Source organism: Zonotrichia leucophrys, chromosome 4, assembly GCF_028769735.1.
Source record: "Zonotrichia leucophrys gambelii isolate GWCS_2022_RI chromosome 4, RI_Zleu_2.0, whole genome shotgun sequence".
Classification (NCBI taxonomy): Eukaryota; Metazoa; Chordata; class Aves; order Passeriformes; family Passerellidae; genus Zonotrichia; species Zonotrichia leucophrys.
The window spans coordinates 57,296,442-57,310,283 of record NC_088173.1 but is presented as its reverse complement, the minus strand read 5'-3'; the positions used below and the strand labels follow the sequence as shown (position 1 = coordinate 57,310,283).

At 43.2% G+C, this 13,842-nt stretch overlaps 1 protein-coding gene across 14 annotated transcripts in view; it reads left to right on the top strand.

The window, feature by feature from the left end:
- The first annotated feature begins 889 nt into the window (after window positions 1–889).
- The window catches only part of PROM1 (prominin 1), a 60,958-nt gene continuing 48,005 nt past the window's right edge, over window positions 890–13,842 (top strand). For 10 of the 14 annotated variants that reach the window (XR_010439999.1, XR_010439998.1, XR_010439997.1 and 7 more), the window contains exons 1-2: window positions 891–1,193; window positions 7,753–8,163. Coding sequence is in view for 5 of the 14 variants with exons in the window: in XM_064711822.1 (XP_064567892.1) it covers window positions 7,944–8,163 (220 nt within the window). In the remaining 9 variants the exon portion in view is untranslated. Of the gene's footprint in view, window positions 1,194–1,882; window positions 2,209–2,299; window positions 2,427–7,752; window positions 8,164–13,842 lie in introns of those variants that run through there. The other 4 variants (XR_010439993.1, XR_010439994.1, XR_010439992.1 and 1 more) reach the window with 4 other exon arrangements.

The following is a 13,842-nucleotide window of genomic DNA, read 5'->3' as shown; positions in this document are numbered from 1 at the left end:
ACAAGCTACGATTAGCTCTGTTCCGGGTAACTGTTCTGTGTGCAGCCAGTGTAGCAACTCGTTCTTTGATGTGCATTGCTGGCAAATGCCCTGAGCTGAAATACAGGTAGAATTCAGCAACACCGAATACTGCCTGTGGGAAAACTGTTCGATGTTTGGCCAGGCTTCAATTAGCAATGCAGAGTGGTGCCATAGCTGTAGCCTTGATTTGTTTCTGCCTGCAAAAAGGAGACCGCCTTCTTCATCAGTTTTTTTTTACTGATTTCCAAGGAACCAGCATAACCTTGGATGTCCAGCAAAAATTCTTGCTTTGTCTTGCAATGCATTTGTGATGCTGAATAACAGAGGTTGTAGTAACAGAGGCAAGAATCATGTTCATATTTTACTGCTGCAATAGAGGAGCCACATTAATACACCAAAGTTGCAAATAAAAATCAAAAGCACAAACAAATCTGCCCAAGGCAGAAGGAAAGCACAACAGCCTTTGAAAGTGTATGTTACTATATTGCAACCTGTAAGAAAAACACTCCTCATTTTACCAGGAAATCACTGGCCTTCGGGAACAGAGAACACTTAAAAACATAGATAACAGCCCTAAAGGAAATGCTAAACACATCAGGAAATAAGGACACCTCTTGAGAAGAGTAAAACAAGATTTATTTTTTTCAAAAGCTAACGGAGTAAGTCATCTTGATGAGAAAAGCAAACGGCCTGATCTCGAAGGAACCCCAGAGGCACTGGCCAAGGGGAGATGGCCCGGCCATGCCCGGGGCGGTGAGGCGGGATGAGCCTCGGCGGAGCCGGCCGGGGGCCGGGAGTGGCGGAGCACCTTGGGGGCCGGAACAGGGCGGGAGCCGGCCCGGGATGCAACAGGTCCTCGACCGCAGGCTGCGGGCTCAGCCTGTCCCGCTCGGCTCCGCGGCAGCGGCACACAACCTATCCCGATTTGCACTCCGCTCGCCCAGCACATCCCGCCGGGGTTAAACCCCTCACGCTCCTCCTCTTCCTCCCCCCACCATCCATCCCGGCCTGTCGGGGTGGTCCTGCAGCCCCGGCCCGGGGCAGAGCCCGCCCTCCGTAATCCATGCGCGGGCGGCACCGCCACCACGGCTGCCGCGGCGCTCTGAGGCGGAGCGGGCTGCGCTGTGCTGGCCGTGCCCCGCCGTCTCCGGCTCGCTGGCCCCTTTCGACCGGTGAGTGCTGCGGGCGGGAGTGTACGTGAGGAGGGCCCGGGCAGCTCCGGAGGGGCCGTGGAGGGCAGCAGGCGGGGATGAGGCTCCTCCGCCTTCTCCCGCTGCGGGCGGGAGGTCGTGGCCGGCAGAGCGCGGCTCCTTCCCTCGCGGGAGAGCGGCGGCGGGCGGGGGAGCTCCGTGAAGCCGAGCGAGGGGGGGAGGCGGGTGGCGGGTGGCCGTCGAGGGAGGCGGGTGCTCGGGGGAATGGGGCTGCCGGCGGGAAGGGCTCCCAGGGGGCTCAGCAGAGGCTGGGAGAGCGACCTGTGGGAGCGGCGGGATGGAGGCGCCCTGAGAGCGCGGGGTGAGGCGGGGACAGAGGAGCGGCCGGCGGGCAGGTCAGTGCTGCGGGGGGCTGGGGAGCGGATGGCGGGAGAGACGGGTTTGGCCGCGAGGAGGGGGCTGCGGCACGGCGGGGGATGCGGCCGGTCCGCGGGGAGCCAGGGCGGGTCCGCTCGCCGAGCAGAGCGGGGCAGCGGGCACGGGGTGCGCATTCGCTCCCGGGGGTCGTGTGAGGCGGCGGCGACTGGGGAGAGGTCGGGGACAGCTGTGAGCCACCGGCAGATGAACGGAGAGGAGCGGCGGGAACTGGGCGGGCAGAGCCCCAGAGATCTCTGGAGGGAGGGGAAGCCGCTCCACGGAAAGGAGGCGGAGGGCACCTGCCCGGGGCGAGGCGGGCGGTGGGGTCATCTGAGCCGCCTCGGGGAGGCGGACGGGGGCGTGCTGCCCTCGAAATCGGCTCATCAGCGGCGGGGGCTAGGGGAGCAGGGAGGCGACCCCCGGCCTGGGCTCTGCGGTGGATGCGAGCGGGGAGAGGGCCCGTGCGCTCCTGCGGGCTCCGCGCTCCGCACGGCAGCGCTGCGGCGGTGCCGCCCGCCTCGGAGCAGCTCCCTGAGGCGCTGCTGCCGCCGCTGCCCGCTGTGCACCTGGGCACATCGCGCCTGCATACCCCGGCTGGCCAAGCGTCTCCTCGGCCGAGGTGAGCTCTGCAGTGAGCCGGGGGCCTCGTCCGAGAGCTGGGGAGAAGGGGCAGTGCGGTGGTAAACACGGGCTGTGTCTTCTGCGCACAGATACAGATGCGCCGGTAAAGAAACTACCACATCTGTCGGTATTCCAGGAGAGGCAGAGCTGCGGTACCCGCGCTCCTCTGCAGTTTGCAGATAAGGACAGCCTGTTAGAGGAAGAGGTTTCTGCTGTGTAAGTAATTGGGAAGAACGTGAAGGAAAGATTTGGTCTCCGCTGCTAGTGGGAAACGTGCGTCGTGTTGCGGTACGTTGGTGTGGGGACACGTACGCAGAGCTTATCAGTGCACACTTCCCAAAAACTGCCTGTCATGGGCTGGACTTACTGTGTTTTACAGCTTTCTATGTGATGCTGGAAAGTAATTTAACAAAGAATGATCTATGGATTCTGGGGTAAATGCACCACTTAGAATCAAGTTAAATAAATTATTTGGTTACTGAAAATGTACTTTAAATATTTACGCAGTCAGCTGAAAATCAGACCTGCTTATAATTGGGGGAAGGTATCTCACCTGGAATTTTTACTTCGGCTTGCAGGTGGCTGTGACTTGTAAGACAGAAGAATTTTTAGATGTTGCTTTTTTAGTTTATTATTTTGAAATTAGTAAGAAGCTGTTCAAAGCAAACTGGATTCTGAATATTCAATTTTTCCTGACCTAATCCAATATTTACTTGGTTGATTAGAACGTATAGCAGGCAAGTCAGATGGGGGTACCAAGGCTGCCTTGTGTGGAAGATGCTATTTGTTTAGTTTCTCTCAGTGCTGCCAAGCTCTGTTCTGCAGTCCCTGGTGTTTATTATGTTTATCTGCTTCTCAATGCTCCTATGGCAACAGGTTGTAATTGTTGGTAGGCCTAGGCAGATTTTGTAACAGAAAACTGTACCTTTTTAACCTGCCAGTATCTAACTTGGCTTGCTGTGTTGGGTCTCTTGAGTGGGAAGGTGGTGGTGTGGGTTTGGTGGTTTTTTGGGGTTCTTTTCCCATACTTAGGAATTTCAGGCTGCCTGTAACTCTGTTTTGTGGCTGTTTTAATTTCGCTTCTGGTGGTTGCTGGCATGGTGGACAGGGATTATGGACCTGGATTTTCAAATGTGTGATTGAAAAAATGTAACAAATGTACTCAGAACCTTTGTGTGGGCTTCCTATGGCCAACTGCACCTACCACCATCACAGCCCAGCCTGGTTCACTGCCAGCAGGCTCCCCCATTGAGCTTCAGCAGTGCAGCCGTGGCTGATTGAATTTCAGTGCACGGGGTTAATCATGGTTGCATCGCTGCACTGCAGTGCTGGATTTGCATGGATTGTGGTGTTAAACAGGAGGCCAGTGCCATTGGAACAAAGAGCTGCACATCATGCTGCCTCTGAGCTCTGGTATTCACAGCTGGTGTATCAGGGAAGTTGCTGAACTAAAGCATCTAGCTCTCTCTCATCTTCTCTTGAGGTTGGTTTTGGAAAATACTTTTAGTAACAGGATAGCATTATTATCTCATATCTGAGATGATAATGCTACTGTATATTTGAGTGAAGGTGTTCTCCACAGGTGGTGTTTAAAAGCCCAGGAGTTATGCTTAATGATTTGTACCTATAGAATATTAGTGTCAGCCACAGAATAATATGCAAAAGCTTGAGTCTTTTCCAAATGGACATTTGCAAACCACACACAATAATGAAAATCTTTTAATTTATTTTAACTGGTTAAGTACTTCACAGGGTGTGTAGTAATGAAATTGGTAGCTTGTTTGATAATTACTGTAAGCATTTCCAAGTTTCACACAGCTTCTCTTCATTCACTGTTTACTTGAACTTGAGGAGGGTTGTACTGGCAGTTCCTGTAACTCATTGACTGCAGTGATGCCACACTGTGTCTGAGGAAATGAGATGCCCACATGCTGCAATGAAGATTAGCATAAACTGCTGTTCATTTCTCTTTATTTGTGTCACTCCTGTGTATATCATTTCTGAAGTTCTCAGAATTACAGATTTCAGGGATAGATTTTACCTCTTTAATGCTGTTTGTCTAGCATATTTAACTACTAATAAGCTCCCAGCTAAGTTTCTTTTCAATATCAAGAAAAGGAGAAATGCTGGGAGCTTTTTACATCTGAGTTATTTTTAGGTAGGTTGAATACATATTAGATGCTCAGAGGCATCTTAAGTTACAGGTTTAATAGTGTTTCTGCAAGTTCCTGGTTATTATTATTAATGTAACCTTGAAAATATGGGTGTTTTATGTGGCATAGAGAAGAACTGGTGTCAGTCTGGAGGAATTGCCCAGTATAGATTGTATACACCATGTTTACTGTGATATATTTGCCAGCAGAGGGAGAGGAAAAGAACATGGTCATAAGTCTGCAGATTTATTGATTTGCAGGAAACTCACTTGAATTTTATTAAAGCCTGACTGAAAACTGTGTAGAATTGGAAACTTGGGTTTTTCCACTGAACATTGTTAGTTTCACAGTACAGGAAGTGTCTTTGCCATTTCAATAGTGTCCTTGTCTTAGAAATGCCCACTTGGTTAATGCATGACTACTTACTTCTAGAAGGTGTGCAGTCATTGTTTTCCTGTATTGGGAGAACATTTAAACTATTTTGTTTGCCTGTTTATTAATTAGATAGACTTTAAATTGTCTATAATCTTACAAAAAAGAAAAAGTTGTGTGTGTACTTTATCTTCTTCTGCCCTCTTTCTAATGTAACAAGGCACTACAGAGAGCTTTGCTTTAAGACACCAGTTAGAGAAGTCATCATCTTATCACTTTCATCGTTCTCAACTACACCTAACATTTCACTGAAATGGATGCTTTTGCATCTGTTTCCTAAACTTTTGGAATCAAGGTTCAGCCACCATGTGTGAGCATTTTCTCCTGACTGACTGAAGTGCTGCAACTTCAGTACTTCAGAAATCTCCAGAAAACTCAACCTGACTTACAAAAATTGTTGAAATCTCTTTTTAAGGGAAAAAAAAGAACTGTTGCCTTTGAGTCCCTAAGATCAAGAGCCAAACAAAGTTAAGGTGATAAAAAGTGATTACCATTTAATGAAGACCTCTCCAGGTGCACAACACACTGACATGCATGCTGAAATTACATTGAAAATGTACATGTGATATAGGGCTTTTATGTGCTGTAGGGCTTTGACACTTTTACAAGTTTAGCAAATTAGCATAATTGACAAGAAGCCCCAAATAGAAATACAGTTAATGAAGTAATTCCCCTCTTGGTTTGACTCCTTCTGAAGACCCTCCCCTCCTTGCTACTAGCTGTACCTTGTTTATATCTAAAACATGAGAAATTGTCTTGAAAGGGTGGCTCAGCCTTGATTGCCAGAAGAAGCAAGATTAGAACAGGCCTTCAGGAATTTGTGTGTAGGAAAAGCACTGGAGTTAGCTGGGAAACTACATAGCTATACAATAATAGTCCACAGAGCTGTGAATATATATGAGGAATATATGTAAAAACAAAGGTGATTTTGGCATCAGAACAGTAGTGTGTCAAACTTGCACAATTTTCACTGCTCTGCTATAAAGCAAAATGAATTTTTTTTCCCCTAGTTGTGGTCTTGTGATATTTTGTTCTGTAGGTTTCTGTAGATTTGATAATAAACTGCAGCCTAAGCAGTTTTCACTTTTCGACCACTTCTGTGTTCAGCCTTATAGCAAGATGTGCAAATGATAAAACTTCACTAAAAAGTATCTTCTAGGCTAAAGAAAACTAGTCTCAGTAAAAAATTAAAGGAGAAAAATGAATATTTTGGATTTTAACTTTTTTTTTCTTCCCTTAATCTTTAAGAAAACATTATTTTCTATGGTAATATGTGTTCTAAATTAGTGTGTGCTTGTGTTGAGCATATTTCAGAGGGGTTACTAACACAACCTTTCTCAATAAGGGTTGGATAATTGTGCTAATCATGGCGTTATTACTGTTCATTCTTCTTGGTTTTCATAAGCCATGAGGAAGAAGGATAGGTTTGTGTGTTCCCTCCTAACTCATTTGAACAGTGGAGAAACAACAGTCTCTAGGTCTCTGATATTTCTTTGTTCCATGTTTTTCTTGACCTATCCTCTGAGTGCAGCACTGACTACTAAACAAGCTTGCAATGTGTTTTTGACCTCTTGCAAAGTACTGGTTTTCAGAAAGGTAGCTGGTGTTTAACCAGAGACTGTAAAGCAGGGAGAGATTTAAGTCTCACCTTAGTACAGGTTGGAAGTCTCTGTCTTGAGCACCTCTTTGACCTGGAAGTACCTTGGGAGCCAAGGCATTGGTGCAGCACTGGGCTGACTGAAGCCATGAGGAGTTTGTGTATTTTGCTGTCATTCTCGCTGGTGAATGGTCTGAACACCAAGGTGGGGATGGAAAGCTTTTCTCTTGGGCAGTGCTGCTGAAGGGGCAGCAGAGCCCAGCTGTGCTGGGGAGGGCAGCTGGTGCTCTCTGGGTGCCAGTGGTGTCCTGCCAGGAGCAGGGAGCTCCTCAGGGCCCTGCCATGGCGCTCTGGGGATCGGCCAGGGCGCTCCAAAGAGAAGCCGGGCTGGTGGGGGGAAGGTCAGTGCTGTGCTCTCTGGCACACCCATCAGCTTTGTGCAGCCTCCAGAACCGGAGAGTGGCAGCAGCTTCTCTGTCACCTTTGTGTGGTTGGTTTTGGTCTGTTTCCTCAGACACTGCTGTTGCAGTGAAATCAAGGAGTCTTCCCTGGCTTCTTGTAGATGAAGACATGGTCACTTCATTTGTTGAAAAGCCAGGAGTGTTTCTGTTACATTTCTTAAGTAGTGGCAGATTAAGCTGATGTTATTTCATAGATTCAGAATATTCTTAAACATTTTTTACCATCCAAAGTCATCTTAATGACACTCAGCTTTAGCAAGCTTAAATAAAAATTGTTGACTTCTCCAGTTCCTAAGCAGAGCTTTGAGATAGCTTGAATTAATAGAAAGTAATTGCTGATACCCATTGTCATCTGTCAAGAGGGTGATGTCTCGTTGATTTTGGATTTTAGTTTTGTTTTGGTAACTTTTCAGTTCAGTATAATTTTTGCCTTATTCTTGGAAAACAGCTCGGAGTATCTAGTACTGAAGGTTTTGCTGAAAGGTGTAAATTCAAGAAATACAGGGTATGACTTGTAATAAGTGTCATCAACTACAGAACCATCAGGTGGTAATTAAATGCATTCTGTAATTGTTGTGACATGACATATTGTACTTAGTCAGAAGCACAATTCATGCAATGCTCCTTTAGTTTTGTTTCCCTTGGAGCTGTATCAACGTTCTCTTTGTTTGTGAGAACTCACTGACCTGGAACTGTGCATAATTCTTTTTCCACCTCTTTCAAGTACAATGTATGTAGTATAACATAATATTCACAAGCCTCAAAATGCTTTTCTTCCCTGTCCTGTCAGGCTCACATTGCAGCTGTTGATAGGTTCAGTTTCCACAGGAGGTTGCAGCTTGTCTTGCACTTTGCTATTTGCTTGCACACGTTAATGAGCTGTTTCTTCTTTTTGCCAGAGATGTGCGCTGTCATTTTCACAAGGGGCTGCTGTTCCACTCTGAAGTAAAAATACATTGAAGAATTGCAGGTGTGAGAGTGCACCAGCACTGTCCTGGCTGGAAAGCCACTCCTCAAGTGAATGTATTGAAGATTTCTAGACTTGGTTGGACAAATACCTCTACCTCCAGTTTTATGAATACTGCTCGCTATGGCTGGGGAACTCTGTTTGCTGCTGCTGCTGTTTTGTGGAAGTACAATTTCAGAGGTACAGCCTATATACAAACCACCTCCTGGAACTTTGGATTTTGGATTTGTACCAGCCAAGACCTATGATACAGGTGCATACCATGAACCTGGGGCAATAGGAATTTTGTTTAAAATAGTACATGCATTCCTGTACTTAGTGCAGCCAAATACTTTTCCTCAAGGTAAGCAGATTTATGTTTAAAATACAGATTTGTTATTGATATTGTTATATTGATTTGTTATATTGAAACACCCTATCTTTGATACCAAGGCCATAATCAGGAGGTAAAATAGATGAAGGGCTAGGTAGGTAGCATGTGCTACAGCTTGGAAGTCTGTACAGTTGTGTATAAGAGAATATTTTTCTGCTAAACATAATGAGGAGGAGGTTGTTAATGAAAATGAAATGTTGGTGACCTTTCACAGAACTTTGCTTACATATCTCGGAGCTGTCACTGATGGATTTTTCAGTTAAAAAAAATGGATGGATTTTTTTCAGTTAAAAAAACAAGCCTTTTTAACTGAAGCAGCATGAGATAGAAGTGGAGGATAAGCTGCTTTGTATTTACCATTAAATCCATGAGAGACAGCTGAATTTTTCACACTGTGATAAACAGTCAGATGGTTATAATATAATAAGATTTAGCCCAGGAAATTTGAAATAAATTTCATTTGTTTCCATACATTTGCATCCAAGGTCAAGTTTTATGTAAGAGCAGGTCCGTTACACAGCCATGTGTAGTTTCTTGTTCCTTTGAAAGCTGTCAGGTTAAAACTTGAAACTGCACTTGTTTTAATGAGACTTTTTTTTTCCCTTTGTTTCTTATTAAGCTGTCCTTTCTAAAGGAAAACTTAAGATGCTGGAGAAGTGTGTGCAACTTTATTGAGGTTGCATTGATTAAAAGGTGCTTTTGGAAATTGTGGATTTGGTAGTTTTATCAACTTTTCAACATGCTTTTTGTTTCACTTAGCTCTTGAACGTGCTAATGCTTCTGTATAATACTGGCATTTAAAACTGTGTCAAGGTGAGCCTTTAATTAGATATAAGAATGGCTTTGGTTTGAAACTGATTCCTTTTGGTGATTTAGCTGCAACTGTGTATAAAAGGTGTTTCTATTATTTTGTAATACAGCTTTCAATTTATAAATTTAAACTTTTATTAGTCTAATGGGTCACATATCTATATGATATCTGTGAACTGCTGTTTGCTTAGATTTTTGACATTTCTTCGTGCATCTCTGGCATAACTGTAGAAGAATGAGCTCAGATGAACTTGAATGAGTAAATTCTATTTAGGCAAGAGCTCAGAATCCCAGGGGTTAACCAACAGAATATTATTCTGCAATGGGCCAGAAAAAATGGCCTTTGTGAAAACAGGCCAGAAAAATGGCCTGTTTTCCTGCAGGATGTGTGTTTTGAGCAGATCTTGCACAAGGTGTAATGAGGGCAGTTGCATGAAGGTGACAGTAATCTCACTTTTAGGAGGCACTGTTTCCAGATACTTCTGCTTCTTTTGCCTCTTTCCTTCTGTTAAATGATCAGGTGAGCTATTTGTGTCTCTATGAGACCTGATGGTGAGGATTGCCATCTGCATTCAGCTCCTGCAAGCAGGCCTCCACTCTGCCTGAAGCTCTGCTTGGATATTTTGTTCTGTTACATTTGTGGAAACTTGATTTCACTGAGACATTTACTGTCCCTTTATATTACCAAGAATTTGTCTGTAGTCTTGTATGTCAGAATTAATATCTGATGTCCTGAGCATGTGAATAGTTAGTGAGTATAGACTTTATGGTCAAGGTTATTTTCTGGTGGGACTGCTCGTAGTAAGTTCTACATCAAGTTGGTATTGTGAACTCCAGCATTAAAGAAGTAAAGAATTTGTTCTTAGCTTGTAAGCTTTGAACATCTCATACTTCTCCTTACTTCCTTGAAGATACTTTTTGCCAAATCAGGTGTTTTCAGAACTTTGCCTTTCCTATTTACATTAAGTGAAGTCATGTTCCCATGGCCCCACATGCTGCACTGCAAAACACAGATTTGGCAGATCATGTCAGTTTGAGTCATACCATTTAATTGGCTAATCCCCATAATCTCTTTTGCCATATGCTGTTCTATTTTCACATTCACTGTATTAAAAGTGCAGTCACATATTTAAAATGGGCGTTTTGTTTTGGTTTTTTAAAATTGAAATAGAGTTAATTGTGATTCAGAGATGAAAATAAACATGATGACAAATGGGCACAGAAATCAAGCCTTTTGGTGTTTCTATTTCAGACTTCATGGTTCTGGTGGGACTGGTGCTTCAGAACAGTTAGCTCCAGGTTGATGCCCCAATCTATTGCATATAACCACAACATAGAGAAATATCATTTGTGTGTAAGCCTTGGCAGCAGTCACTTAGACCTTTGATCTTGGTAGTCTTAGATTTTTTCCTAATATTTGGGAGTACTCAATGTTCAATTTGCCAATGTGTTAGTACTCTTACCTGGGAGGAGAAGTGATAGGATTGTCGAATTGCATGTAGATACTCCTGCCTTTGTAAGTACTACCATCTTCTGATAGTGCTCTGATGGATAACATCCACAGTCCTTCAGTCCAAAGTATGCCTTTATACTTCATGCTTTTATGCTTTATATTGTATAAATATATACTATATATTTATATATATATACACTGTATAAATATATATAGTATATATTTATACATATACTATGTGCCTTTATGCTTTATTATTATGTTATGATAAAAAAAGATTTTAAGTAGATGAGAGTCTTTGGGAAGTGTTATTCTTAATTGCATGCTGCTAAGACTCAACAGTTGAAAGGAATCACTTAAAGGAAAAAATCAGTCAAGAAATATTTTGTGAGATTTTTTTTTCTAGTTACATCTAGATAAGTAATTATTTATTCCCTTCTAAATTTGTTCATGCCATCGAGTTTGTGGAAATATAACTTTGTGTTTAGATTTAATAAGTAAGTTATGAATCAGATTAAATATAGTTCTCATGTAAAATACAGTAACAGAACCAGGGCAAGGAACTGTAAAGCCTTTAAGATTTTTTAAATTGCTGAATCTTTAAGACCAGCACTGTGCTCTTTGGATATGGCAAGGAACTAGCTCAGAAGAGGTGAATTAGGATATCTGATTGCAGTGCTTCAGTGAGTTTAAATAGATTCTGCTTTCAATTCCACCAGTCAAATATTTTTGTACTCATTACCAGATGATGCAGTGCTGTAAATGGGAGTGAGTTAGCTCTTACGCAGGGAAGCAGCCTCCACTTTGAGTTAATGATACACCAGAGTGGGAAAGACTGGTCACTGGTTTGCTACCTGAGGCTCAGTGGGTGACTTTAATCTCAGTGTGCCTTTGTTCCTCCATGGTAACGATTGTGCTGCTGCTCCTTTTGTTGAGGACTGTTTAGCATAGAGGCATCATTTTCCTTCTTGTTAATAACACCACTTAAAATAAAGAGATGATAATAGGAAAATTACAAGCTCCTTCTGTCACTCAGCTAAGAAGGAGGACGTCTAACAAAACGAATAATCTGTTTTTCTTACATAAAAATTCTCATAAACTGTAGCCTTGATCTATTGATAAAGTTGTCGCTGCATGGTTGTGAGATGGTTCTTGTCATCTGTTGTGCTGGAAACCATCAGATATGAACTTGGGATGGACAGGGCATGGTCAGTATGATGCTGTGGCTGCTGTGAATTATTATAGTTTTGTCTTTGTTCCCATGCAAACAGTTGTTAGTTGCAATAAGAGAATGTTAATCTGAGTTTCCAGTTGCCAGCAGGCTGTGCCCAGCAAATCTTTGGCTTCTCAACTTGTGTCTTGTAATAAAAATATGAAGCCTTCACAGAGGAAAGAAGCAGAGAATAAAACTCCTGCTCCTGTTTTTAGGAGAAATATGACAAAAACTTACAAGCCTGTTTACCTTACCCTACTGTAGCTGTGAACATACTGCAGAAAAATGTTACCAGTTACGTTACAACTGCTTTTCTCCAGCTTCTGACTTTTCCTCTAGATAAGCATTTCTGCTGAAGCAGGGGTTCAACATTGATGTAAAGGTCAGCTGTTGAATGCAGGTACATTCTGGGCAAAAGATAGTGTGAAGAGTTAAATGTACTGTTTCCTATGGGGAACAAAACCAAGATGATTTTTAGACCTGGACTAAACCTCTCAGTTCTTTCTGACTGCAGAATCTTGCTTGCTGAACAGTTTTATCAGACTGAGGATCAGAACTTGAATATTTTAATGTCAAGTCCTATGTCTGACCCCGTTTGGTCTTTTTCTCCTCATCTATTCAGCCTTTAAAGCAGCTGCAGATTGTGAAGTTCAGCAGGTTAGTCTTGTGTTATCTCAGTAATAAATCATATGAATGTATTCAGTAATTAAATTATTTCTAGATATTTTAAAGAAGAAACCTGTAACTTGATATGAAAATAAACTGTATCTGTAGCTAGTATAGCTATTACAGAAAATTCATATGCAAAACCCTTTTGTTTTGGGTAGGTTTGATGAGCTCCTAGGATACTGACTTTGTAAATCTATTGGCTGTGTTGAGGCTCTAAAGCAAGTAATCAAAACACTTTATCACCCTCTCACTTAAACTTGGTAAGGCAGAATTACTTTGTATGTGCCTGTGTCAGTCTTCTCTGCCTTCTGTAACTAATTCTTCAGTGCTCATTTTTATTTAGTTTCCTGTTAATAATAGTCTTCCACAGCTCCCCTACAAGAGCAAATGTGTCTGTCTGGATGTTGGAGCTAAGCCCAGTTATTTGTACATGGTAGTGCCCTTTTAAACTTAAGATTTTTCCCAGGAATGTTGAGCATGTCTGCACAAGGTGAGAGGAATTTGAGATGATTGTGAGAGGGGATTGTGGTCTGGCTCTGACTCTGCAGGTGCTACATTCCAGCGCCACAAGATTTCGCACAGGTACCTACAGCCATTATAACATTTCATAAGAACATAGTTTAGGATATCCTTTTTTCCAGTAGTGTGAAGACTCAGTTTTAGTTTGGATGTGATAAACTCCTTTTTTTGAGCTAGTGTTTGATAGCAACTCCCTTATGCAGGTAGGTTAGTTTTCTCAAAGCTTACATCCTGAATCTGGGTTGGGAGCATAGGTGGAACTGGTGCAGGAACTGAGAAGAGCAATCTGCCCATTAGTAAGTTAGCTGTTGGATTGGCTCAGTTCTGTTGTCAAGTGACAGTCAGTGCCTTCCCTCCTTCCCTCTGGTGTTTTTCCACAGCTGTGAGTAGAGCTGTGGTGTGAATTTAGAATAATGCCTTAAATGTGAATATCAAAAATGCAGGTGTGACAGGTGCACTGCAAAATGCAGTGACAGGTGTGACAGTGACAGTGGTGGGTGGGAATTTGGGATAACAGTGTTCCTTCAATTGGAAATACAGGTATACATTGAAAGAAATTTCTTGTATGCAGTGTTGGAAATACTGGGGAAGATGGAGTAGCAGGAAGATATGAGATAATTCAGCCTCTTCTTTTCTCTGCCCACTCATATACATTTAAGGAAATAGTGTTAAAAAAAAATCACTGCTCATTTTGTGTTGGGAAGTTAAGAGCTGCTCTGCTTGGTGACATGCCCATGTAAGCCAGGAGCAGTCTGAGAACATTTCTGAAGCAGATTTAAGGCTGGCTTTTTAATTTTCTTAGGCATCAGAGAGTAATTCTTTCCCCCCTGATTTATTCAGAATGGCAGAGTAACAGATTGCTTGTCAAAAGGACTTTCTGTGGGCAGGGAGGAGACCGGGGTTTTAGGGAGGGGAGGCTTATATAGATGGTCTGCTGGAGGTTACCACAGAAAACTACAATTGCAAAGGTTAAGGCTTCTCTGAT